Consider the following 27,975-nt stretch of genomic DNA (forward strand, 5'->3'; position numbering starts at 1 on the left):
AACCCTAGTATAGATCAAATTCAAAGTATGGCAAGTATTTAAGATGTATTTAATGTCACATAGAGAAGCTAGATAGTAGAGCTAGAGACAAGTGGTTGCGGAAACAGGCAGTGGCTTCATGTAAAATGTCATAATGTGGTCAGAGCAGTAAATGAGATGGGGAAGATGGTTGAGAATGCTGTGAATGTCTCAATGATACTGTTATAGCGTGAGAAGAAAAAAGCTGTGGGTTTTGAGGGTGTCGCAGTTGTCATAGTGTCATAATTGAGTGTCTGAACGTTGTGAACTGTTCTTGTTCTGGATAAAAACACTCCCATAGAACAAGAAAAGAGACTGCTTTAGTGCCATTAGTACATCTGAATTAACTGACAACTGCTAAATGGTTTAACTAGCTAACAGTGCCTTGCAAAAGTATTCATCCCCCTTGGCGTTTTTCCTATTTTGTTGCATTACAACCAGTAATTAAATGGATTTTTATTTGGATTTCATGTAATGGACATACACAAAATTGTCCAAATGAAATGGAAAAAAATAAAGATTTTCAAAAAATTCTAAAAAATAAATAACGGGAAAGTGGTGCGTGCATATGTATTCACCCACTTTGCTATGAAGCCCCTAAATAAGATCTTGTGCAACCAATTACATTCAGAAGTCACATAATTAGTTAAATAAAGTCTACCTGTGTGCAATCTAAGTGTCACATGATCTGTCACATGATCTCAGTATATATACACCTGTTCTGAAAGGCCCCAGAGTCTGCAACACCACTATGCAAGGGGCACCACCAAGCAAGCGGCACCATGAAGACCAAGGAGCTCTCCAAACAGGTCAGTGACAAAGTTGTGGAGAAGTACAGATCAGGGTTGGGTTATAAAAAAATATCAAACTTTGAACATCCCACGGAGCTCCACTAAATCCATTATTAAACCTGCCAAGAGAGGGCCGCCCATAAACTCACAGATCAGGCAAGGAGGGCATTAATCAGAGAGGCAACAAAGATACCCTTGCACAGTGTTCACCGTTTGGCGCCTTACATGTAAATCTTAAAAAGGTATTCAATTGGTATTTTTTTTCACTGATCTACACAACCTACAACACATTTTCAAACTAAAAGAACAATTGGAGAAATGTCCCAATACTTTTGGCCCCCTAAAATGGGGGAACTATGTTCAAGAAGTGCTGTAATTCCTAAACGGTTCACCCAATATGGATGAACATACCCTCAAATTAAAGCTGATAATCTGCAGACACTAAACACATTACGCCCTGTTCAAATCGATCATTAATGTGTCACCTGGTCAAATTGTTAACAAAGCATGATGTTGAATAATTCACAAACCTACAATATCCTTTAAATAAATGCATGTCGCTACACCCGTAATCACATCTGCTAAATATGTGTATGTGACCTCTCCTGCCTCGAAATGGAATGCTCATCCACCATCACTCAACATTTAAAATTCTCTGCAGAAGAAAGAATGCGCACACAGGATAAATTAATCTATAACAGTCTTTTGAGAGACAAATTAACAGGTTAAGTGAGAGTGTTACCTTTGATGCGGTTTCATCATACTGAAAAACACTGCAAAGGTTCCTGGGTCCACCACCAAGGCTGCTGCTGGGATAACAGGATAATATCTTCCTCCATGCCCCTCCTCTTTTTTGTGTTGTGTGTGAAAAGCAAATACAGCTATAGATGGAGTTTTAGTTGTGGAGCCCGTTGGATGATTGGATGGACTGTAGGCTACAATGCTGTTTTCTCGACAAAAAAGACTGAAGGTGACGCTACTGTATCTCTTCGGTATGTACCCCTTGATTTTTGTGACTGTGGTTGTAAAAACGACAGCTGTCGTTAAACTCATTTGTGACACCTTTAGTCATTTTTCCACATGATAGAGAAACGTCATATGTGTATATGTAAGCTATACATGTAGGCTTATGAGTCTTATTAGTTATGTTCCCAAATGTAATTGCTATATCTGCAGGCTAGCTGATGCTTTATACAATTTGATGGGACTTCCACTGTTGTTCCAGGCATAGCCTTCACACTCAAGTTACACAGCTGATATAAAAAGGAGGCATCGACCCATTTGCTAAGGTTGTAGGGAGTATTTCTGTACAAAATCAATTACACAAGCAAAGCCGCAGGAAGTAGTTTGATGGTGGGGGCTGGGTGCTGTTTTTTGTTAGTTTATTTTCTTTTATATTTTTCAGGGGGTGCTACAGCAACCCTACTTCCCACGGCTATGTTCACAAGCGTTGATGGATACACCTAACAAATTGTGAAGACAAACTCTCTGTTGTATCTCAGAGAGAAAGCGAAGTTGATCAACATGAGTAGGTGGCAGGTGCCTTTGTTATCTATTTCTCTGAGACTACTGATCTGACTGCAACCAATTTGCCTCTTATTTGAATGTTTGGCTTGAATGTGAGCTCCCACAATTCCCCACTGTGCTCAGGATGGAGAAGAGAGAGCAGTTTCTCTTGGTAACAAGTTTACATTAGATGTTTGTCCAACTTGATCAAGATCAGCGCTTTAGGCAACTTCCCTTTTCTGAAACTGTAATTTGAACAACGTTTCGTATTATGTTTTAAAACATTATTGTCATGATAAGAACTAGAGTTGGATTCACATTCCACCGCGGACAAGGGTAGGGGAGAAAAGATCTCCATTATACAGTGGGGGAAAAAAGTATTTAGTCAGCCACCAATTGTGCAAGTTCTCCCACTTAAAAAGATGAGAGAGGCCTGTAATTTGCAGCATAGGTACACGTCAACTGTGACAGATAAATTGAGAATTTTTTTTCCAGAAAATCACATTGTAGGATTTTGAATGAATTTATTTGCAAATTATGGTGGAAAATAAGTATTTGGTCACCTACAAACAAGCAAGATTTCTGGCTCTCACAGACCTGTAACTTCTTTTTAAGAGGCTCCTCTGTCCTCCACTCGTTACCTGTATTAATGGCACCTGTTTGAACTTGTTATCAGTATAAAAGACACCTGTCCACAACCTCAAACAGTCACACTCCAAACTCCACCATGGCCAAGACCAAAGAGCTGTCAAAGGACACCAGAAACAAAATTGTAGACCTGCACCAGGCTGGGAAGACTGAATCTGCAATAGGTAAGCAGCTTGGTTTGAAGAAATCAACTGTGGGAGCAATTATTAGGAAATGGAAGACATACAAGACCACTGATAATCTCCCTTGATCTGGGGCTCCACGCAAGATCTCACCCCGTGGGGTCAAAATGATCACAAGAACGGTGAGCAAAAATCCCAGAACCACACGGGGGGACCTAGTGAATGACATGCAGAGAGCTGGGACCAAAGTAACAAAGCCTACCATCAGTAACACAGTACGCCGCCAGGGACTCAAATCCTGCAGTGCAAGACGTGTCCCCCTGCTTAAGCCAGTACATGTCCAGGCCCGTCTGAAGTTTGCTAGAGTGCATTTGGATGATCCAGAAGAGGATTGCGAGAATGTCAGATGAAACCAAAATAGAACTTTTTGGTAAAAACTCAACTCGTCGTGTTTGGAGGACAAAGAATGCTGAGTTGCATCCAAAGAACACCATACCTACTGTGAAGCATGGGGGTGGAAACATCATGCTTTGGGGCTGTTTTTCTGCAAAGGGACCAGGATGACTGATCCGTGTAAAGGAAAGAATGAATGGGGCCATGTATCGTGAGACTTTGAGTGAAAACCTCCCATCAGCAAGGGCATTGAAGATGAAACGTGGCTGGGTCTTTCAGCATGACAATGATCCCAAACACACCGCCCGGGCAACAAAGGAGTGGCTTCGTAAGAAGCATTTCAAGGTCCTGGAGTGGCCTAGCCAGTCTCCAGATCTCAACCCCATAGAAAATCTTTGGAGGGAGTTGAAAGTCCGTGTTGCCCAGCGACAGCCCCAAAACATCACTGCTCTAGAGGAGATCTGCATGGAGGAATGGGCCAAAATACCAGCAACAGTGTGTGAAAACCTTGTGAAGACTTACAGAAAACGTTTGACCTGTGTCATTGCCAACAAAGGGTATATAACAAAGTATTGAGAAACTTTTGTTATTGACCAAATACTTATTTTCCACCATAATTTGCAAATAAATTCATAAAAAATCCTACAATGTGATTTTCTGGAGAAAAAAAATCTCATTTTGTCTGTCATAGTTGACGTGTACCTATGATGAAAATTACAGGCCTCATCTTTTTAAGTGGGAGAACTTGCACAATTGGTGGTTGACTAAATACTTTTTTTCTCCACTGTAATAAAGCACTGCATGAATCTATAATCTTATTTGAATTCTGCTAAAAAAAATACCCTTTTATAAACACATTTCAAGCAATTCTACATTTGACATGTCTGGTGACAAGCGGAATCTTTTAATATCACATCAGAGCAAGACAATGAACGAGCGCATGCTGCAGCACCAGATAGCTTTTTATTTCTATTCAGGCTATTAAAAAAGAGGATAGTTTTAGTTTGGAACAGTGCTAACAGAGTAAAAATGTTGCGCAACAAAAGCAGTTACATCTGAAGTATCTAATCGTTGAATTCAAGAAAAAGCCATTTGTTTTTTAACACTGCAGCCGCATATCATCAGGTAGGCCTATATGCACTTTTTTTTTACATTCGGGAAACTATCTTCTAATTTGTTATTTTATTCCATGATATTGTTACAAAATAGATTTGTGTTGACTGTGATTGGGGCATGGGAATATAAGAGCATCTGCTATGCTAAATTAACAAACGAGGCATGCATAGATCACAACATGATCCTCAAACCAAAGACTGGCCAAACTCGTGTTTCTAAAAGTTAATTCAAAGGCACTGTATAGCTTTATAAGGATTTTTGTTTCATTATTATTTAATTCTATGTAATTCTTTTGGGAAATTTCTATTTATACAGCCTAAATGCAAAATGTATAGGCATGTTAAGGATCGGACACTTTTTTTCAATTTTCGCCTAAAATGACCTACCCAAATCTAACTGCCTGTAGCTCATGAACTGAAGCAAGGATATGCATATTCTTGATACCATTTGAAAGGAAACACTTTGAAGTTTGTGGAAATGGTAAATTAATGTAAGAGAATATAGCACATTAGATCTAGTAAAAGATAATACAAACAAAAAAAACATGTGTTTTCTATTTGTTTATTCATCCTTTTTGAAATGCAAGAGAAAGGCCATACATTGAGATAGGACTCTAGGTGTAATTTAGATGTTGTCCACAAGATGGCAGCAGTGTGTGTGCAAAGTTTCAGACTGCTCCAGTGAAGAATTACATCACTACACAAAATTTGGTATGAAGTCTGCCAGGAGTTTGCCCAAATGTGCCGAATTGGTCAATTTATACATTTTCAAGTACATAACTATAGAGAACATTAAAAAAAATGCTATGGTATTAAAAAAATTAAGTTTACACACTGCCAGGAATGTCATACATGATGCTTCCCTACAGAAAATGCACCAACTTTCAAACATCTAGGTGGGAAAATGCGATATTTTCAATATGCAGATTCTAGGGTATTCGCATGAAAATCTATCCCAATTGGATGAAAACCTAGCTTATGACATAGGTTGAGCTACAAACTTCTATAGCCGAGGAGACAAATGTACTTTGCTTGGGAAGTAATGTGTGATTCTATCACTGTCAATTGAAGTAAAACATTTCAACAGGCTATTAAACAACATACTATCTCTAAATCAGTCAGGAGTAAGCCAGGTAGCCTTGGAAGGAAATAAAAATGAATTATTTAGGCTATATTATTATTATTATTATTATTATTATTATTTCAAGGCTATAGCCTGCCATTTAAGAAATAAATTGTGAAGTATTTGTGACATGCTACAGCCAGGCATGAGCGCTAAGCATTTCAACTACACATCGACAACAGCACTTTAAAACCTCTACGGGATCGGTGTCCCTAAACTGGGACAGTTGTTGCTCAATATGCGATAATGTGACTAGAATGACGTTGTAAACAACAACCAACTTTCCGGGACATAGACATGTCTTATATGGGCAGAAAGCTTAAATTATTTTTAACCTAACTGCAGTGTCCAAATTACAGTAGCTATTAAAGCTAAAAAGATACATACTGGTTTGATACATTCACCTCTGAAGGTAAATAATGTACTTACATTCAGTAATCTTCCTCTAATTTGTCATCCTGGGGGTCCCAAAGATAAAATGAAGCATAGTTTTGTTAAAATCCATTTTTATATTCAAATGTAGGAACTGGGTTCTACAGTTTGACCCCACTGCTGTCTCTGGCTCTACCTCGTGGTGTATTTCCACCAAATTTGCTTTTTGCGGATAAAATCAATGTGTGATGACGTGTTGCACACAAAGTTTTAATGTACCAAATAAAAATCGAAAGTTCAATATGTTTCCATCGCATTTTCAACTCTACCAATAGTTTTGTCACGAGCAAACGTGTACTATGGTCTTGGCATGTGCGCTCTAGCCAGCAGATCCCAGATACAGTGTTTAGGCTGTGCGGATATAGTCTACATCAGGGGTAGGCAACCCTGGTCCTGGAGTGCCACAGGCACTTCATGTTTTTGATTTAACTGACCTGGAAAACCAGGTGTGGTGAATTTAGGCAATCACTGAACTGCTGAATTACCTCAGTTGGTCAGGTGTGGTGCCTAGTTGGACCAAAATCCAGAAATACCTGCGACACTCCAGGAACAGGGTTGCCTACCCCTGGTCTATATGATGAGATTATTATGGATTTTTTTATTTGTAAAATGGCAGTCAAGTATTGATCATAATGTCACCAGAATCAGATCCTCGATATTTATTGGAAAGGAGCATCAAGATCACTTTCAACACCCTGTGAAGGTGTTAAGTTATTTCATCTGTAGCCTAATAAACTGCATGTTTTCTCGAGTCATAGTGGGAGGACCACACACTATCATCGTTCGACGCCAAGTTTACTTCAATATGATGGTTTTTATATCAATATTTGCACATAAAGGTGTTTCCACCACTTTTTCTCGCATAATTTATTTTACCGACACAAAAAGATCCCACCATGTCGAACGAACAAATGATCGTCGGCATTTATAAAACTGTGATAAAAAAATTCTGTAATGACTTTATTCACATAACTGCGTATAGAAACGTGGTTAAAGAGACAAACCAAAGATATCCCATATGCATCGGTGTCACGTCTTTACTCGCCATTTTACAGCTTGTTTCTAGCTTACAGCATTGCGGACTAAAGCGTTGTTATAGATCGCTTTAAATAATCAGGTCCATTATTTTTTTTCTAAATCTTAAGCTAACAAGGGGTAGGCCTAAGCCACAATACCCTCACACATACACCCTCAATTCGAGTCCTGGTTTTAACTTAACACCCTTCACTCACTGACACAGATATTTACATTTTAGTCATTTAGCAGATACTCTTATCCAGAGCGACTTACAATTAGTGCATTCATCTTAAGATAGATAAGTGAGACAACACATGACAATTGTACCAAGTACATTTTCCCTCAACAAAGTATTTATCAGCAAAGTCAGAGCTAGTGGGAAAAGATAAGTGTTATTTTTTGGGGAGGGAGGTTGGTGTCGGAGGCACCGTGAGAGTTATTTAAGATGCTCTCTAAAAGAGATAGGGTTCCAAACGTTTTCGAAAGATGGGCAGGGACTCCGCTGTGCTGACTTTAGGGGGAAGCTTGTTCCACCATTGGGGTGCCAGGACAGAGAAGAGCTTTGACTGGGCTGAGCGGGAGCTGCCCTACCATTGGTGTGGGAGGGCCAAGAGACCAGAGGTGGCGGAACTGAGTGCTCGGTTTGGGATGTAGGGTTTGAGCATATCCTGAAGATAAGGAGGTGCAGTTCCCCTTGCTGCTCCATAGGCAACCACCAGGGTCTTGAAGATTATTCGACTGGAAGCCAGTGGAGTGTGTGGAGGAGCGGGGTGACATGGGAGAACTGAGGAAGGTTGAACACCAGGTGGGCTGCGGCATTCTGGATAAGATGTGGGGGTTGGATGGCACAAGCGAGGAGCCCAGCCAACAGAGAGTTGCAGTAGTCTAGACGGGAGATGACAAGTGCCTGGATTAGGACTTGCGCCACTTCCTGTGTGAGGAAAGGTTGTACTCTATGGATGTTGTATAGCATGAACCTGCAGGAGCAAGTCCTTGCTCTCCTCTTTTCTCTTTGTGTAAAGAGAAAAGAGGAGAGCCGTGCCCTGGGGGACACCAGTAGTGAGAGCAGACACCGATCCTCTCCACACCACCTGGTAGGAGCGACCTGTCAGGTAGGATGCAATCCAGTAGTGTGGCAAGCCTGAGACGCCCAACCCTGAGAGGGTGGAGAGGAGGATCTGATGGTTCACGCTGGTGAAGGCAGCGGATAGATCTTGGAGGATGAGAACAGAGAGAGAGTCAGCTTTGGCAGAGAAGAGAGCAGTGGTGTAAAGTACTTAAGTAAAAATACTTGAAAGTACTACTTAAGTCGTTTTTTGGGGGTATCTGTACTTTACTTTACTATTTAGGACGACTTTTACTTCACTACATTCCTAAAGAAAATAATGTACTTTTTACTCCATACATTTTCCCTGACACGCAAAAGTACTCGTTACATTTTGACAAGAATATTGTCCAATTCACACACTTATCAAGAGAACATCCCTGGTCATCCCTACTGCCTACAAATACGTGTGCCACTGGCTATCCGTCTGGTTTCCTTAATATAAAGAATTTGAAATGGTTAATGCTTTTACTTTTACTTTGGATACTTAAGTACATTTTAGTAATTCCATTTACTTTTGATACTTAGCTATTTTTATAACCAAATACTTTTACTCAAGTAGCATTTTACTGGGTGACTTTCACTTTTACTTGAGTCATTTTCTATTAAGGTGTCTTTACTTTTACTCAAGTATGACAATTGAGTACTGTTTCCACCACTGGTGGAAGAGAATGTAGGTACCATTACCAGGTCCTCCTTAGGGATGTCGAAGTGCTTAAGGCGACGGAGGAGGAACAGATGTCGGCTGTTCCTTGTGGTAGGTCACAAGATATACTGACACTGTCCTAAAGCACATCCTGACACCTCACCACCTGATGTCTATTAAAGAGGAAGTTGCCTATCCATCTGGCGTGTGATGGACGAAGCCCGAGGTCTTACATCCTGGTGATGGCGAGACATGGTTGAAAGCTTTGCTGAATTCGGCGGTCACCAGGGATCAGATAGAACCATGCTTCTCCTGGGACTTGAAGAGCTCGCAGCTGGGTCATGCAGCAAGACAATTATCAAAAACACACAATTCGACATGAAAATTGTTAAAAATCAACAATTTTTTTATTTTGAAATGGCTGAGTCAAAGTCCAGACCCAATCCCAATTTAAATGTTGTGTTCAAGAATGGATTTTTTCCCTTCATTCAGATTACAACCATTCATTATTGGTTTCAGGTGTGTTAGGCCAAGGCCAGAGTGACAACCAACAGTAGGGCAGAACCCCAGGGCCAGGACTGAGCATCCCGGCAGATAGGGATTGCCTAAATGGGTATCTCCCCTGATCTGGGAATGTTTTCTACAGACTCTTTTTATCATATGGTATTCCATATAAGGAATACAGACCTTATGAAAGTTGCACAGTATACCCTTAATCTTGTAATAAATCAAATCTAGTGATACATAACTTGACATTTCTGCCATCCATTGTAACATTGTGGGAGGATAACCAACCTTCCAATTAATGGCCATGCATTTCTTAGCCGCTATAAATGCTAGGTTGCACAGTTTCATCTGATAAATCTCCAATATCAACATTTCCAAGCAAACAAAAACAGGGACAATCTGTAGACATGCTGAGATAAAACAACATACTCTTTGCCAGAATTCAGCCACCCATCACAAGACCATAATCTATGCAAATATGCCCCCTTTTGTGTTTTACACCTCCAGCAGAATAATGACATTTCTGAGTGCATGATATTCAGTTTACCTATGGATGGTCTTAAACTGCAGTAATTTATGTCTGCGACTAGATGAACATGACTGGGCATTCTAACATATCTGTATCCATTCATCATCATCAATAGTGTCTCCCAGGTCTTCCTCACATTTTTGTTTCAAATGTTTTGTGTCATCGGGAAAAAGCCACTATGAACCCTTGATTCAGTTTGGATATCAACTTTAGAGGTTCATCAGACTGCCTTGAAATAGTTTCAATCTTTGAAGCTTCTGACTTGTCCAGTGTTTGCTGCACAGAGAGAATAAAGTGTTGTATTTGGAAAAGTTCACCTCAGCACCGTCACATACTGTTCTTCCCTGGCTACCTGACCCTGATGAGACCCCTGTCACCATCTGATCCTGCTCAGATGAGGCATGACAAATAATTACCTTGGTGTACATTTATACATTATATTATCCAAGAAAATTCAATGGTTCAATAATTGAAAGGACCATTATTCCCAGATCAGACTGTAGCCTACCCATCAACTCAAGATGGAACTTTGTATCCATTCACTGATTATGATAACAGACTGCAAAATTCACCTGAGCTCAGTAGACTGGTCTACCCTGGCTGTCTGACCCTGCTGGGACACCTGTCACCATCTGATCCTGCTAAGAGACATGATGAGCATAGTGTTGTGTACTGACTGTGCACCATGACAGTGAAGCCTGTAAAGCTGTTTATACCGCGTCAGTGTGAAAAGTAGAGAATTAGCTAGGGAAAATGACAGATCAATGACGTTACATGACTAATAAAACTCACATTACGTCAAAATATATCGGTCTTCAATCGTTTGGCCGCTGGTTTCATTGTTTGATTCAGGTCTAATGTGATTGAGATAAAACTAATAGCTAAAGTTAGAAACATGTGTGCCACAATTATTGGCACCCCTAGAAATTCTTATGAGTAAAATTTAACTGAAGTATATTCCCTTTCATATTTTAAGTTCACTTGAGTGATTAGGATCATTTTAAGTGGTAAGCCATGACTTCCTGTTTCACTGAGGTATAAATATGATGTGACACACAGGCCAAGTTCCCATATTCATCCATCACTATGGGAAAGACCCGAGAACACAGTCTTTAGAGAAAATAGCTAAACGGTTGAAAATGCCCATTTCCACTATCATGGCAATAATTAAGAAGTTTTAAAGCAACTGGAGATGTTAACAATCGGCCTGGAAAAGGACATGTGTCTATATTGACCCCACGCACAGGGAGGGAGGATGGTTAGAGAGGCCCAAAAATCTCCAAGGATTACATCTGGAGAATTGCAAACGTTAGTTGGTTCTTGGGGTCAGAAAGTCTCAAACTACGATCAGACATAACCACAAGTTGCTTGGGAGGGTTGCCATAAAAAAGCCTTTGCTGCCATCAATGTCACGGTTCAGACAGACGACAAGAGGACCACAATTGCGTCACACCAGAAAGTTTATTTAAACTTAAGGGGAAAGGGATGTAGGGAGTGAGTGAAGGCTCCAGGGGTTATCCCGTCCGATGTGCTGGGTCTGTGCCTCCCCCCAGTGGCAGCGATGCGTCCGATGACGCCGGTGGTTGGTGGTCCAGAAGTCCTGGGGGGGGGGAGGAAACACAGACACAACGGGGCGGAATGAAACCAGGCAGCAGTACAGTTCAAGGGAAATCCAAAATACGTAGTAGCAAGGCAGAAGGCTGGTCAGAGTTACCGGGATTGAAGAGTAGTCAGGAGTCGTAATGGCAGAAGCAGGTCTGGATCTCCTGAGGCAGAAGAGTATCCAAAAACCAGGCAGGTCCGGGGTCACAAAACCAGGGTGAGCCAGAAGCGCGAGCAAACAGGTTCCGGGTGTGAGCTTTGCAGACGATCTGACACCGGAGAGCTGAAAGACAGGGCCTTAAATACTGGGAGAGGTTAGTGGGTAATGCAGCGCAGCTGGCAGAGTAATTAGAGCCGAGCAGAGCAGGGACAGGTGGAGCTAGTTAGGCTGAGTAGAGAGAGGGAGGTGAGCAGAGTGGAAGATAGTGGAAACCAATTAAGGTGGTAACCCGGTGGAGTGAGAGGGCTCATGACAGAACCCCCCCCCCAAGGGACGGCCCCAGAAGTCCCAAGAGCAACACCACGCCGGGCGGGAGGAGGGGAGCCGGAGGAGGGCTAGAACTCCTCCGAACGGTCCGAGTGAACGTCCTCCTCCTCGGAGGAAGCCGGAGGGCCGTGGTCGGGAGATGGGACAGGTCCCGAGACAGGGTCAGGCACAGGACAGGAAGCCGAGCGGGCCGGACGGTTAGGGACCCCTCTGGGGCGGCCCCTACGGATTGCAGGTTGATCAGGATGCCGTTGGTGGAAAGCGGTGATGAGAGTCCTATCCACAATCCGACTAGCTGGCACCCAGGTCCTTTCCTCAGGTCCATAGCCCTCCCAGTCAATGAGGTACTGGAGACCCCTACCCCTCCGTCTGGACCGAAGCAGGCGGCGGACGGTGTAAACCAGACCACCTTCGACGAGCCGTGGAGGAGGAGGACAAGGCGCAGCAGGGACCAGCGGACTCCTGGGCACAGGCAGGGGCTGCAGCAATCCGGCTGGGGGCTGGCAGGACGACTTGTGTTGGTTGCAGATGGGGCAGGCTTGGACGAATTCCCGTACATCCTTCCTCAGAGAGGGCCACCAGAACCTCTGGGCGAGCAGGTTGTAAGTGCGGGTGGAGCCAGGGTGACAAGCTAGGCGGGAGTCATGTCCCCACTGAACGACCTGGGACCTCAGGTCTTCGGGGGACAAAAAGGCGGTCAGCTGGGCAAGTGCTGGGACCTGGCTGGTTACGGAGAGCCTCCAGCACCTGTTCCTCAACAGCCCAGGTCAGAGCTGCAACGATGCAGGGACTTGGCAGAATCGACACAGGGTCCTTGGAGGGGTCAGGAGCGGAGTTAGTAGGTACTGGCCGAGGGGGTAGTGCGGCGGCAAGCAGGCAGGTTCGGTGGCAGTCCTCTCCCCACTCCCTGATCACCCCGGTCACCCAGTCGAGCTGAGGGTTGTGCCGGGCGGAGCCATGGGTAACCCAGGATGAGGGGTTGGCCTGGAGAGGGGAGCAGGTGAAACTGGATAGTTTCTTGATGGTTTCCGGACAGACCCATCGAGACCGGGGCCGTGACATGAGTGACCGATCCGAGTAAGTGTCCGTCCAGTGCCCGGGCAGGAATAGGAGGTGTCAAACGGAGGTTCTCCAGTCCCAGTTGGCGTGCCAGCTTGATGTCCATTATGTTGGCTTCGGCGCCAGAATCCACCAGAGCAGCCAGGGTGTGAGTTGAGTCAGGGAGGCGGAGGTGAACTTGCAGCAGGGGTTTGCGGTCGGAGGACTGGATGGTCATTGAACTCAACCGGACTCCCCCTATGCCCGGTGAGCTTCGGCCCTTTAAAGGGCAGGTTACCACACGATGTCCATCACCTCCACAATAGAGGCAGAGGTTTGAGGTGAGCGTCGCTGGCGCTCTGCAGGAGTGAGAGAGGCTCGCCCAATCTCCATAGGCTCAGACTGATCAAGCTGACCTGGGTGAGTGGCAGTAGATGACAGGAACCCAGTCGGATCTCTCCGAATGCCGGTAGTAGGTGGACCTTGGCGCCCCCTCTCACGACGACGGGTCTGTATCCTACTGTCGATCCTGACAGTCAGTGCGATGGCTTCATCAAGAGTGGAAGGCAGTTCCTGGGAGACCAACTCGTCCTTGATATAGTCAGCCAAACTATGGAAGAACGCGTCCACCAACGATGGTGTGTTCCAAGAACTTCGTCTAGCCAGGGTTCGGAAGTCGATGGAATGGTCTGCGACTGTACGTCTGCCTTGTCGAATACTGAACAGTTCACGAGACGCCTCTGCGGTTGGTGAATCCAGGTCAAACACCTTCAGCATCTCCTCAGCAAACAGGTCGAAGGTTGCACATGCGGGGGTTTGACGTTCGAACTCTGCTGTTCCCCAGAGTCGAGCTCGGCCCGTCAGGTGAGTGATGGCATACCCAACCTTAGCCCCCTCCGTGGCGAAGGTCCTTGGCTGCAAGGAGAACTGAAGTCGGCAGCTAGTCAGGAATGGCCGGACCTGGGTTGAATCGCCGTTGAACCGCTCGGGGTTTCCAATCTTGGGTTCCGGAGCAGCGGCTGCAATGACCGGGGCAGGTAACTCGGGGGCAGGGCTGGTGGGCAGACTGGCTGGGGTCAGGTTGGTGAGGAGTTGAATGATCATGGCGAGTTGTTGTTGCTGCTGCTGGGACTGCTGCTGGTGCTGCTGGAACTGCTGATGCTGTTGGTAGCCGGCCTGAAGCAGAGAGGTGATGTCGCCGCTCATGCGGCCTAGCTCTCTCTCAGTGTGTTCCAGGCGTAGCATGGCGGTGGGTTGCTCAGGTTCTTCGGTTTCCATGTCGGGGGAAGTGTGCGCTGGGTCCATGATGGTCAGATCGTACTGTCACGGTTCAGACAGACGACAAGAGGACCACAATTGCGTCACACCAGAAAGTTTATTTAAACTTAAGGGGAAAGGGATGTAGGGAGTGAGTGAAGGCTCCAGGGGTTATCCCGTCCGATGTGCTGGGTCTGTGCCTCCCCCAGTGGCAGCGATGCGTCCGATGACGCCGGTGGTTGGTGGTCCAGAAGTCCTGGGGGAGGAAACACAGACACAACGGGGCGGAATGAAACCAGGCAGCAGTACAGTTCAAGGGAAATCCAAAATACGTAGTAGCAAGGCAGAAGGCTGGTCAGAGTTACCGGGATTGAAGAGTAGTCAGGAGTCGTAATGGCAGAAGCAGGTCTGGATCTCCTGAGGCAGAAGAGTATCCAAAAACCAGGCAGGTCCGGGGTCACAAAACCAGGGTGAGCCAGAAGCGCGAGCAAACAGGTTCCGGGTGTGAGCTTTGCAGACGATCTGACACCGGAGAGCTGAAAGACAGGGCCTTAAATACTGGGAGAGGTTAGTGGGTAATGCAGCGCAGCTGGCAGAGTAATTAGAGCCGAGCAGAGCAGGGACAGGTGGAGCTAGTTAGGCTGAGTAGAGAGAGGGAGGTGAGCAGAGTGGAAGATAGTGGAAACCAATTAAGGTGGTAACCCGGTGGAGTGAGAGGGCTCATGACAATCAAACAACAAACTCAAGTGCCTACAGTTTGCCAAACGTTACTGGATTTGTCAATGGGACCGGGTTCTATGGTCAGATGATACCAAAATATAGCTTTTTGGAAACAGACACCAGAGGTGGGTTTGGCGTAGACAGAAAGATAGCCATGCAGAAAAGTACCTCATCCTCACTGTGAAGTATTGTAGTGGATCTTTGATGTTGTGGGGCTGTTTTTCTTCCAAAGGCCCTGGACAACTTGTTAGGATACATTTGATCATGGACTCCATCTACCAGCAGATATTAAATCAAAACCTGACTGCCTCTGCTAGGAACTTAAACTGGGCCGTGGTTGGATCTTCCAGCAGGACAATGATCCAAAGCACACCTCAAAATCAACACAAAAGTGGTTCACTGACCACAGAATCAAGGTTTTGCCTTGATGGCCATCCCAGTTCCCTGACCTAAACCCCATAGAAAACCTGTGGGATGAGCTGAAGAGGAGAGTCCACAAGCATGGACCTTGGAATCTGAAGGATCTGGAGAGATTCTGTATGAAGGAGTGGTCTCAGATCCCTTGCCATGTGTTTACAAACCTCATTACGCATTATAGGAGAAGACTCAGAGCTGTTATCTTGGCAAAGGGAGGTTTCACAAAGTATTGAATCAAGGGATGCCAATAATTGTGGCACACATATATTTAAGAGAAATGTGTTTCATTATAATTTATTTTTCCTTTCAGTTATTTTACTTTAAATAAATGTTCAATTTTTTTTTGTGTGAATATTTTGAATGACAGACCAGGAGGATAAACAATGAAGAACATTTTTTCACAGCCAGTTTTGCTAATATTTACCAAGGGTGCCAATATTAGTGGAGGGCACTCTCTGTATTGTATCTGTCCCTAACTATATAAACAATTAAAAATCATGCCACTGGCTTTAGCCAGTACAAAATATATTACAGGCAGTTCTGAAGTTATAGGTTGGCGCAACAAGTCATGCAAGCGAAGAGCTTTTGTCCTGGTCAATTTTGACTATGATTAATGTGTTTGCCTATTTTGTTATAGGCCTACTGTAGGTTCTGACCGTTATAACGCGTGAACACGTATTTTTGTGGTTATGTTTATTATTAAACATAGGCTATAGGACTAACAAAACATGTTTCCGACACTTGCAAAAAAAATTCTGCAAGATGTTTTTCTTTTTACAAAATATGTGTTTCAGCAATTTATTAAACAGTGTAGAAAGCTGCAGTCTAATCTTTGTTTTTTATGTCAGTGTTTGCTTATCCTGGATGAGCAGGAAAACAAATTGACATAGAGAAACACAGAGCACCACGTCAATGTCGACATTTAGGGCTGGTTTCCCATACACAAATTAAGAATGAACATTTTAATTGAAAGTTTTTTAGTCAAAGACCAGTCTTACAATTGTTAAATCTCTAATCAACTGACAGCTTAGATCTTAGCTAGCTACAAAATCTATTCTAAATGTGCATCAGTCAGGCTTCAGACCAAGGCATAGCACCATCTCAGCAGCATCACTGGTTTTAAATTAAACAGTGGTGGAACAAGTACCCAATTGTCATACTTGAGTAAATGTGAAGATGCCTTAATAGAAAATGACTCAAGTAGAAGTGAAAGTCACCCAGTAAAATACTACTTGAGTAAAAGTATTTGGTTTGAAATATACTCAATTATCAAAAGTAAAATGTAATTGCTAAAATATACTTAAGTATCAAAAGTAAAAGTATAAATCATTTAACTCCTTATTAAGCAAACCAGAAGACATCATTTTCTTGTTTATTTTAATTTACGGATAGCTAGGGGCACGCTCCAACACTCAGACATCATTTACAAACGAAGCATGTGTTTAGTGAGTCATCAGATCAGAGGCAGTAGGGATGACCAGGGATGTTCTCTTGATAAGTGTGTGAATCTTATAATTTTCCTGTCCTGCTAAGCATTCAAAATGTAAAGAGTACTTTTGGGTGTCAGGGAAAATGTATGGAGTAAAAAGTACAATATTTATTTAGGAATGTAGTGAAGTAAAAGTTGTCCAAAATATAAATAGTACAGTATAGTACAGATATGCAAAAAAACGACTTAAGTAGTACTTTCAATTATTTTATTAAGTGGTAAATTGTTTGGATTAGTGTCAATCTCGTCAACAAAAATAGTGACTAAAAGATTCACCAAACACCTCTTTTTCACGGGGAATTACCAAGACCATAGCCTAACTGGCTAAATATAACAAGAACAAACTATAGGCTGAAATATTTTTCATTTCAATTTACTAAAACCAGTTTTTGGAGAGATTGAGAGCTTTTCCGTGTCTACGCAGCGCCGTTCTGTTCAGCAGAACGCCACAGCCTACAACAGCTGGTGAGTTGCAGGTGAGCAAGAGTTGTGGGTGGGCAGAAAGACAGACAGACTCCACTCCCATTTTAGGCTACACATCGCGCAGGTGACTCGTGCAGTTGACTCTCTCTTTGCCTGGTTAAGAAACACATGCTGCTTTACTCAATTAAAAACAATAGCAGCATTGGTTTAAATAGTGATGCAACAGTCTAGCTATGTTTTCTATCCCTTGAGTGTAGATGTGGGCTGTCTTTGAATTTCTAGTCTCGCTCAACCCTCTCACTTTCCCCACTGCATTTCATAGCCAGGTTCGGTATAGCCAATGTAGCCAAGTCTCCCTCTTTTCCTCAGAGAAGACGGCTTGGTTCTAGCCCTTACAGTTAAAAAGATATGACCCATAATACCGGCGCTACGTTTCTTTTCTTTTCTATTGTGCATTGGCAGGCCTCATTTTAAAAGCGGGCCTAAAACTAGCCTACTTGCGGGCCAGACTGTTAACCATTAAGTTTAGGCTACACCTTGTTTAGTCATGGTACCTCATTAGCTAGCTATAGCTAACATCCTGGGTCGAGTTCAGCAGGATGAAATGTTTTGCAATGTACAGATAGAAATATGCTATGTAGAACAAACATGCCTCTGGCATATGGAATAAAGTCTGCTCTATTCATGGGATTTCTATCTGCAACAATCAAGAACATTTTGTAACTTAATGTGGCCCTGGTAACATTACCAGTAACATTACCTGCAACTCAATATTAGGAAGGTGTTCTTAATGTTTGTACACTCAGTGTATATTCTTATATTTGTTTGTCATATTTCTGCTGTTGGAAAGAGTATAAGTATGCAGGAAGGCGATGTACGTTTGTGCACATGAAAGTCAGTGATTTATGTTCACTATAGGTTAAGTATCATTTTGACAATAACTAGACTAAATCATTATTCAAATGACAAAAATGTGACTTTATGATATTTTATTCAAAATGACTAAGACTACACTAAATAAAAAAAGAATGGAAAATGACACTAGTTTGGATAGGAAGAAACGCTGTGCTGCTCTATTCATTGACTTATCTAAAGCGTTCGACACTGTCAACCACTCTTTGCTAATTCAAAGGTTGTCTGAAATTAGCCTGGATCAGGCGTCATGTAGACTACTAAAGATAACGTTAGTAGTTTTGTTAGCTATAGACTGGGTCATTCTAGATAGGTTTAGAGAGGGAATAAACATATTTTATTAAGTGCTTTTCATTAACACATTGGCCTACCTTGTTTTCCATGAAAAGTTATGTTTGCTCTCTCGTGAGGCAGGACCAGGCAGGCAGGTGAGGAAGGTTGTCACTAGTTGTCTCTGTAGGCTGTACCTAGGAGACCACTGTGACTGACACGTGAATCCACCTATAGCAGCGAGCATGGAGGTTAACGTGTGAAATCCCAGGGACAGGGTTGTATTCACGTGACAAAACAGAGGAAAGTTGGCTGAAATTGGGGGATGTAGTATGTGAACTTGTCCAATAAGAAACACCTGCTTTCTTTTCCGTTGCAAAACTTTTAAATGTTTTTCTATGATGTGAACTAATGAATATATATGGTAAACGTGTTCGATGTGGCGGCACCGCCACACCAGATTGTAAAAATACTGGGGCAAATGCTGTCTCACCACACATTTTGACCACACATTCTGACATTGTTAAGTTGAGTTTCCTTGGCATTACGAAAGGTGTCCCACAGGGGTTGGTTTTAGGTCCTGTAATTTTAACTGCCTAATATAAATAATATTGGTCTATCTGCAAAAAAAATTAACATACACCTGTATGCAGATGGCACTGTTGTATATGCTATTGCCCCCACTGTTGACCAGGCTTTTTCGGAGCTGAAAACTGCCTTTGTTGCTTTGCAGAAAGCCTTTTCAACTGAAATTGTCACTTTATACATTTAAAAGCAAGTACATTATGTTCTCCAATTCACCTAAAAAAATTTATCTGATTTATGAATGTTGGATAGTGCCCACATTGATCGTGCTCACTTATAAATATCTGGGCATCTGGATTGACGAAAAGTTTTCTTTTTTAAATAGCATATGGATGAGTTATCTAAGAAGTTGAGAATAAAAATGGGCTTCTTCTTTAGAAATATCATGCCTCTCCTTGAACAGCAGAAAGCAGATCATTCAGTCAACTTTCCTGCCAGTACTAGACTACGGTGACACCATTCATATGAATGCAACTGCCACTACACTGAAACCATTAGATACAATTTAGAACAGCACACTTTGCTTTATTACGGGTGATGGGTTAATTACAAATCATTGCATTCTTCATCAGAAAGTAGGCTGGCCCTCTCCTAAGACTTGCAGATCAATACACTGCTCTCTTTTTGTTTATAAAGCCCTCTTGTGCAAACTTCCGTCATACTTTACCTCATTATTAAATTACAGACATACGAGTTACCAGACCCAATCACAGGGATGGCTAACTCTAGATGTCCCGTTGATCACTATGGAATTAGGTACATTTCCATTCAGTTTTTTTGTGCCCCATGTATGGAATGATCTGCAGAGCTCGCTGCACCTTGATACTCTGGTGCCTCAGGTTGTACATTTTATATAATTTGTGTACCTGCAGGGCTGTCTTGCAAAATAGGTTTTGGTCTCATTGGGATTTCCCTGTTAAAATAAGCTACAAAAAAAGAAAGTATTTTTTATTTTTTATGATGGCATTTCAGTGAATGGGCCATTAACAGCAGAAGAAGAATTAGCTGAGACAGTCTCCATGTTTACTTAATTTCAGTGTGTACAAATGGTGATATCTAGAACCTAAAAGGGTTCTTCAGCTGTGCCCATAGGAGAACCCTTTGAATAACTGTTTTTGGTTTCAGGTAGAACCCTTTTGGGTTCCATGTACAACCCTTACCCCAGGGGGCTCTACATGGAACCCAAAAGGGTTCGACCTGGAACCAAAAAAGGGTTTTACCTAGAACCAAAAATGGTTCTCCTATGGGGATAACAGAAGAACCCTTTTGGAAAAAATGTTCAAAGAGTGTATACAAACAAATTCATAGAGCTACCAGTCCTGGAATTTCTTTCATAACCGTCACCATCACATCAGACCTTAACAGTGTTTCTCGATCGCTAAGATTCTTTCAATTAAACTTTTAATGAAACTGATCTCCATTGTAACCTAATGACCACAACAGTATTATTTTTTGCTATCACACAAAATGCAAATGCTAAACACGTTTTTGCAAAACCGTAAACACAACTCTTTACAAATGACGCAAAACTAAGTTGAGTAAATCATGTCAAACAAAATGAAAACACTTGGTGACAGCTGATACAAATCACGCCCATGAATGTGAACCTCTTCTGCACGCGTTCAAAACTTATTTGCACAATTGTTCGATCAGCATCCAGGAGATGTTTCCTCGCTGCATTGCAAGGGAAAACATCCAGTGTGACGTGGATGAAAACATGTGGCCTGATCGACAAGAACGACTGGACTGAATGTGGTGTATAATGTATTGGTGTTGGCTTTTTTTACATTGCTTTGTTCTTGCAGTGATTTGTTATCTTGGTATATTTTATTCTCTGATTTGAAATAACTTTTCATTAGATAACACGTTTTATGTTTTGATGGAGGTAGTTGATTTTGTTTCATGTATTTAATGTTTTGAGTCTTAATGCATTTTGCAAATTAAATGTGTAATTTTGGCCAACGTGTTTCAGTTGGTTCTGCATGTTAATTGTTTAGAAAAAGTGAATTCTGTTTGGACACGTTTTCTCAAGAAATCGAGAAACTGTAATTTTCTTCATTGCTATGTTATTAGAGAAGAACTATGATATTTAAGTCAATACGTTGATACTGAGTCTCTCTTTCTCTCCACAGTACTCTGTGCAGCCCAGCATTCAGCCCAGCCTGAGAATCGGCAGGTGAAAGGCATTGTGGGAAAGTTGATCTATTTTCCAGAGACTGTGTTGAATTCTGGCAATTTACTTTATGGAGACCTTGGCAACATTGCACAGGTGTACTCTGGTAAAGAAAGTAATACCAACCTTGTGAAGAAATTTAAAAACCGCCTTCACTGGAACAGTGTTACTGGATTCTTCACTTTGTCAGACCTACAAATAGAGGATTCTGGGGTTTATACTGTGGAGAATACAAATGAAGATGAAGGGAAGATGACACATACATTTCAGCTGACTGTGTACTGTAAGTGTGTGTGTGTGTGTGTGTGTTAAATTACAAAATCATTAAAGTGGCAATCAGCAGTAGAAACAATACAAAAGCGGTCGCTTTATTGGTTTGGTAAAAAGCTGAGGGATGAGGCTGGAGAAATGTAACCACTTTCAAATTCATAGACAGAGCTATGGATGCAAGGACTGACCAGCCATTATATAACAATTTATAGTTTTAACCATGTTTTGAGACTATATAGTGTTTGTTTTCAATTTCTTTGTTTACAAACACCAGAATAAAACAAGTTTTGGGTTCTCTGACGGGGACTAAGCTCATGAGGCATTTACAAGTAATATTCTTCAAGAATCAATGGGTATATATCATTAATTTATAAGTCCAAAAATGGATGAAGCAACTGCTCTTGGCCACTTTAAAGATACCGTGGGTATAGAAAGTCACCACCCCTTTTCAAAATATTAACCATTTGTTGCCTCACAGCCTGAAATGAAAACACATAAAATGTGACTTTTTCCGGCTTTATTTGCACACAGTAACCCACAATTGAAAGTTAAAATTAATTACAAGTAAAACAGTAAAATACCTTATTTGGATAAGTGAACCCCCCTTAGAACTGCCATTGCAAACTTGTTGAGGTATAACCAACCACCTTCCAGATCACATCAAGCTAAATGGCTTCCATCTGTGATCAATTGTAGTGACTTTGATTAGTTCAGAATAAAAGCAGTTGTTAATTTTTCACTGATTAGTAGTGCAATTCAAAGCAAATAATCCACTATGGGCGGAATGGTACTTTCAAAATATATACGAGATAAAGTTGTGGAAAGGCACAAGTCAGGGGATGGCTATAAAAATATTTGAAAGGCTTTGTCTATCCCTCTGAGCACAGTTAAGACCATTATTAAGAAGTGGAAGGTGTATGGCACCACCCAGACCCTGCATTGATCAGGCCGTCCCTCCAAACTGGATGACCGGGCAAGGAGACTGATCAGAGAGGCTACCAAGAAGCCAGTGGCGACTTTGAAGGAGCTTCAGGCCTTTATGGCAAAGACTGATCAATGTGTGCATGTGACCACAATATCACAAGTGCTCCACAAATCTGGCCTCTATGGGATAGTGGCAAGAAAAAAAATACGTCTCGTTTGAGCTTTGCCAAAAATCACATTGTAGATTCCGAAGCCAAGTGGCAAAAGGCGCTGTGGTCAGATTGAACAGAACTTTTTGGCCTGAATGCAAAATGATATGTCTGGCGAAAACCCAATACATCTTTCCACCCAAAGAACACCATGCCTACAGTAAAGCACGGTGGTGGCAGCATCCTGTTGTGGGGGTGTTTCTCTTCAGCAGGGACTGGAGCACTTGTCAGGATAGAAAGGAAAATGGACAGTGCAAAATACCGACATTCTTGAGGAGAACCTGCAGCCCTCTGCCAGGAAGTTGAAAATGGGAAGATGGTTCATGTTTCAACATGACAATGACCCAAAGCACACCGCCAAAGTAACAGTATAGTGGCTGAAGGACAAGAAGGTGAATGTCCTTGAGTGGCCTAGTCAGAGCCCCGACCTAAATCCCATCGATGTGGAATGAATTGAAGAGTGCAGTCCATGAGCAGTCACCATGCAATTTGTGAGGGGGGTGTTCACTTCACAAATAGGGTATTTTACTGTTTTAATTAATTTTCAGAGTTTTTATTTTATTTATTTTTATTTTTTTTACTTGGATATTGTGGGTTACTGTGTGTAAATAAAGCTGGAAAGAGTCTGATTTTATGCGTTTTCATTTCAGACTGTAAGGCAACAAAAATAACATTTTGAAAGGGGGTGTTGACTTTCTATACCCACTGTAAGTTATATTTCACCAATTCCCATTTTTTCATTATTTGTCTTCCAGATGTTCTATCCAAACCTCAGGTGACGGTCCATGACAACATCCCCTGTAGCGTGGTGTGTTCTGTGGAGAACGGGAGAGAGGTGACCCTGTCCTGGTACAGAGGAGGAGAGATACTCAACCAGAGCAGCAGCCCTGACCTCAACATCACCCTCTCTCTACCTATCAAGGTGGATGAACAGAACAGAGACTCTTACAGATGTGAGGCTGCCAACCCAGTCAGCAATGAGACCGCTGCTGTTCCAAATTCCTGTAAAGAGAGTGATCACGCCAAGGTGACAGGTACAAAAAAAAACATGTGCAGTAGCAATGTTAAATTGCTGATATCCAGACAATACCAAATTCAATATGAAACAATAAGTACGGTAGAGCTCATTTTATGAAACGCAATGTTTTAATTTAAATTTTTTTTACTTTAGATGGTGATGAGCGGTCTCGATATTGTCTTATTATTGCTGTAATCTGCGTTTTGGTTGCCTCAGGACTTGCAATCTATCTTAAGAAGAGGAGAACCGGACACTCACATGCAGGTATTCATCTTTTAGCGGGGTGAGGTAATTCTCCTTGTCAAAGTCAAACCTTTTTTAATTATCAAGGATTGTGTTTTGGAAAGGTAGGAAATGTTTGCTTGAACAACGGATGCAGGTCAAATGAAGTGGCATATCTTCCACACTTCCTCTGCTTGGTCAGACAGTTTCATTATCTCAGACCACTTCTCTAAATGTTGAAAAAGCAGAAGGAACATACACACACAAGCACACTCTGACAATCATTACTTTATAGCTTCTCTGGTGCCAAAAATACCTCTAGCACAGACTCCGGTACCCATAGTAACATGAGTCCGTAGTGTTTGCAGAGCCTGTCTTGGGGTTGAGCATTTGTGCATATGTCAGTTACTCCCACCCACACTGTATATTTCATTTCCTTTATTTGCCTTTATAGATTCACCTGGAAGAAAGCAAGATGACATTCAGTATGCAGAGATAACTCACATTAAACCAGCAGATAAGCAGGTCAGTAATAATGCTACAGGCTGATAAACATAGGAGATGTAATACAGCAGCTTTTGCAGCCCTCATGGCTACAACTATAGGATTTAGTTCTGTGCCAGTGGGTTAATGTGGTATTGAGTTGCACAGACAACCTGAGTTTAATAATCGGCTTGATATCATTGCAACCATTTTTGCCCATATGACATGGTTGGGCTGCACAGCACATATTGTACAGTACTAGTCAAGTTTGTCCAAACTTTTGACTGGTACTGTACACTGAACAAAAATATAAATGTAAATGTAACATGTAAAGTGTGTGCTGAGGAGTATTTCTGTCTGTAATAAAGCCCTTTTGTGGGGAAAAACTCATTCTGATTGTCTGGGCCTGGCTCCCTCATGGGTGGGCCTGGCTCCCAAGTGGGTGGACCTATGCCCTCCCAGGCCCACCCATTGCTGCGATCTTGCCCAGTGATGTGAAATCCATCGATTTAGAGCCTAATGAATTTATTTCAATTTACTGATGTCCTTTTATGAACTGTAATTCAGTAAAATCTTTCAAATTGTTGCATGTATATTTTTGTTCAGTATAGTAATGCCTTTGATCTTCCTGTGTCTTTTACAGTATTTGCCAAGTCTGTGGACTTTTTAAGCTTGGCTTCGTGGTTCCTCCCACTAGCTTTAGGAAAGATCCTAGATGTGTTGTGTTGACTGTTGAGTTAACTACTGCAGAACAATGAGAGTAGACAAGAGCGAGTCAGACGTGTCTTGTTTCCTTCCTCTGGTGCAAAGTATCTAATAACGAAACATATGATCAATTGTTCTTTTATATTTTTTGCTTTCCTACACCTCCCCCCCCCCTCCTCTTTCTTATCCTTCTCAATACTTCCCTCCCCACCTTCCTCTCTCTCCCTGTCTAGGAGCGAACAGGTATACAAGGACTGGAGTCGCTTAGAGACAAACCTAACCTGACATTAGTTTATGATACAATCCAGTTACATCGCATGGCTGCCATTGAGGATGTTAACACTGTGTAAGAAGGAGCAAAACAGGACGGTTCTGAGAGGGTGACATGATAATTCACATCCAAGAGAAGGCGTTACATCCTAAAGAGGACGTTAAGACAAAATTATAGTAAATATTCATCTAGACTAAATAGAGACACAGTTGTTATTGGAGACTTTGTTGGTCATTCTCAGTCTTTTGTTGAATTGGGGCCTCGATGAGAATCACTGATACAAACAAATTCAATAGCTATGCCTAGGGTTATTAGTAGGATGATCCCTCTTTTCAATTGCCCATTGTCCCAATTTATAGGTTAAAACAAATGGAATCTATCTTTTAATCCAATCCACTAGTGTGTTTGCTATGCTACTGCTGGGCCAAAGCTTCTTTTCAAAACTGTCTGTTGTGTTGTTTTAAATGTAGGTGCCTCCCCTGTATCTTTTTATAGCTGGTCATTGTTTAGCTTGCCAGTGGATAGCAGCTGTGTAAATAAAAAGCAGATGTTTGGTGAGATAAAGCCACCTACTCCTTAGAAGCAATGGCTGTTAGACTACGTTAGAAACAAAAAGTCCATAGGTTTATTTTTTTCCTTTCACCATGTAGATATTGATACTATTGAAACATTTCTGAGGGGTAGATCTTGATTTGCCTTTTGGCTCAAAGTGATCTTGGGTGACATTTTACTCATTGCTTTTCGCAAAATGCAGAAATTATTAAGTGTAGTTCAATTCTTGCTTTGACGACAACTGTGTTAATGCATTTTGAATGTACGAAATTAACAGTTTAGTTCATTATGATTGACCATTTATTGCTTGTCCTTGTCTACACAGTTTGTAGCTCATCATCTCTTAATAATACAATCACTCCCTCCTGCACGCTCCTGCAGACACTCCTTCTATTAGAGCATTTTGTGCTCCACCTACGTTAGCCCACATATATAACTGTGAAGAAATACCAAATCTACTGATACCATCGTAAGTTGTTGCACTGTAGGCTATTTCATTTTTATACATTTATATTTCAGAGTAGTTACTGAGACTGAATATTAAGAGAATATAATTCACATTTCACTATTCTAAAATAAGCTAATTACTTTTGTTGTTGTACTGAGCTTCAATATATTAAGTCAGACTTGCACATACATTCCATACATTTCCTAATGTTAAATGGTCGTCAATCCCCCATACATGCTTGAAAAATATACTTACCTTATCACAATCCAAAATATGATTTAAGTTTACTCCATTGTTTATATTTTTGTTGTCGTTTGAGTTTTTGTAAACAATGTATTGCTACAACATACCTGTGAAAACTGTCAGTCCTTGCAGCCATAGCTGCATTCAAGAGTTTGAGATTGGCACCATTTCTCCAGAGACACACAACCTCCAGATTCTGGTTTTAAAGTTTGACCTAGATAGTTTGTGTGTATGTATTGATACGTAGGCTACGTGTGCTTTTTTTTATTTATTTATGTAGTTCTGTCCTTGAGCTGTTCTTGTCTATTAATGTTCTGTATTATGTCATGTTTTGTGTGGACCCCAGGAAGAGTAGCTGCTGCTTTTGCAAAAGCTAATGGGGATCCTAATAAAATACCAAATGTAGCCTACTTCTAGGGTCAAACTAAGAGGGACCACTGTAATTGTTTGGTGGTTTTCAAGTGTGTTTCTCTATTTGAGTTTAAGTTTATTTGGGACGTTTTGTCCATTTACTTTTAATGCCAGGCAGCTATACATTTCTAATTTCAAAAGAATGATGACTAATCCTATTAAAGTTCAAGCATTGCTTTCAAGGAAACAATGTTTTTCTTCTAATATATTTTCCACATCTAGTGGTTGAATGTTTCTATATTTCAGTAGACTGTATACTGTACATACTACACTATTTTGTACTCTGAGCCAGTGTACCGGAAAGTGTAACTTAAATCAGTAAGTGTAACTTAAATCATTTGTCAGCTAAATGTTCTGAAACCTTTTTATGCTTTTACGTTTGGACTGAGGCCATGCATTATTGTGAACATTTTATATAAAAACATGTCTTGTAAATTATGCCATGCCAATGATATTTGTAATCACATTTGTTCAGAAAATGTGAGTGCCTCATTCTGTGTATTTATGTTATGTCTTTTTCCACAAAGAGATTGCGCACTGTTGTGATTCTAGTGTTTTCTTACAGGAAATTAGTAACATTCCCGTATAAAACACAGATTAGCCATACACTCTTTCAATCTGCAATAGCATTATGGTCAGTGTGAAGAACTCCTTTTGGCTGCCCCTAAAACAAAGATGTTTCTGCGGCCCACACTGACAACCCCTCCTTCTGGTGCAGAGGTGTCTGGGTGTTGAACTTTTTCACCAGAAACCAGCCCATATGTATAATTAATGAAGTGTATAAAATATATGTAGTGAACAAAGTGAAAACCAAATTAAGTAGAGCCTATACGTTGTGAAGAATGTATTAATATCATCAAGGAACTCGGGGAACAGACAAGACAACAAGATTCA

At 41.7% G+C, this 27,975-nt stretch overlaps 1 protein-coding gene across 1 annotated transcript; it reads left to right on the top strand.

The window, feature by feature from the left end:
* The first annotated feature begins 1,504 nt into the window (after nucleotides 1–1,504).
* On the top strand, nucleotides 1,505–26,070 carry LOC121557898 (SLAM family member 9-like). Its single transcript, XM_045206362.1, has 6 exons — nucleotides 1,505–1,801; nucleotides 21,285–21,608; nucleotides 23,484–23,762; nucleotides 23,900–24,010; nucleotides 24,423–24,493; nucleotides 25,390–26,070. The coding sequence occupies exons 1-6, from the start codon at nucleotides 1,750–1,752 to the stop codon at nucleotides 25,504–25,506; spliced, it is 954 nt and encodes a 317-aa protein (XP_045062297.1). The 5' UTR covers nucleotides 1,505–1,749; the 3' UTR covers nucleotides 25,507–26,070.
* Nucleotides 26,071–27,975: the final 1,905 nt, after the last annotated feature.

The sequence above is a fragment of the Coregonus clupeaformis genome, chromosome 22 (assembly GCF_020615455.1).
Source record: "Coregonus clupeaformis isolate EN_2021a chromosome 22, ASM2061545v1, whole genome shotgun sequence".
NCBI lineage: Eukaryota > Metazoa > Chordata > Actinopteri > Salmoniformes > Salmonidae > Coregonus > Coregonus clupeaformis.

Excerpts from the sequence above, each read along its gene's own strand:
- LOC121557898 (XM_045206362.1), top strand. The coding sequence starts at position 1,750 with ATGCTGTTTTCTCGACAAAAAAGACTGAAGGTGACGCTACTGTATCTC. Across the intron at positions 23,763-23,899 it reads TGATCACGCCAAGGTGACAG|ATGGTGATGAGCGGTCTCGA; the intron begins GTACAAAAAAAA and ends TTTTTACTTTAG. Across the intron at positions 24,494-25,389 it reads TTAAACCAGCAGATAAGCAG|GAGCGAACAGGTATACAAGG; the intron begins GTCAGTAATAAT and ends CTCCCTGTCTAG.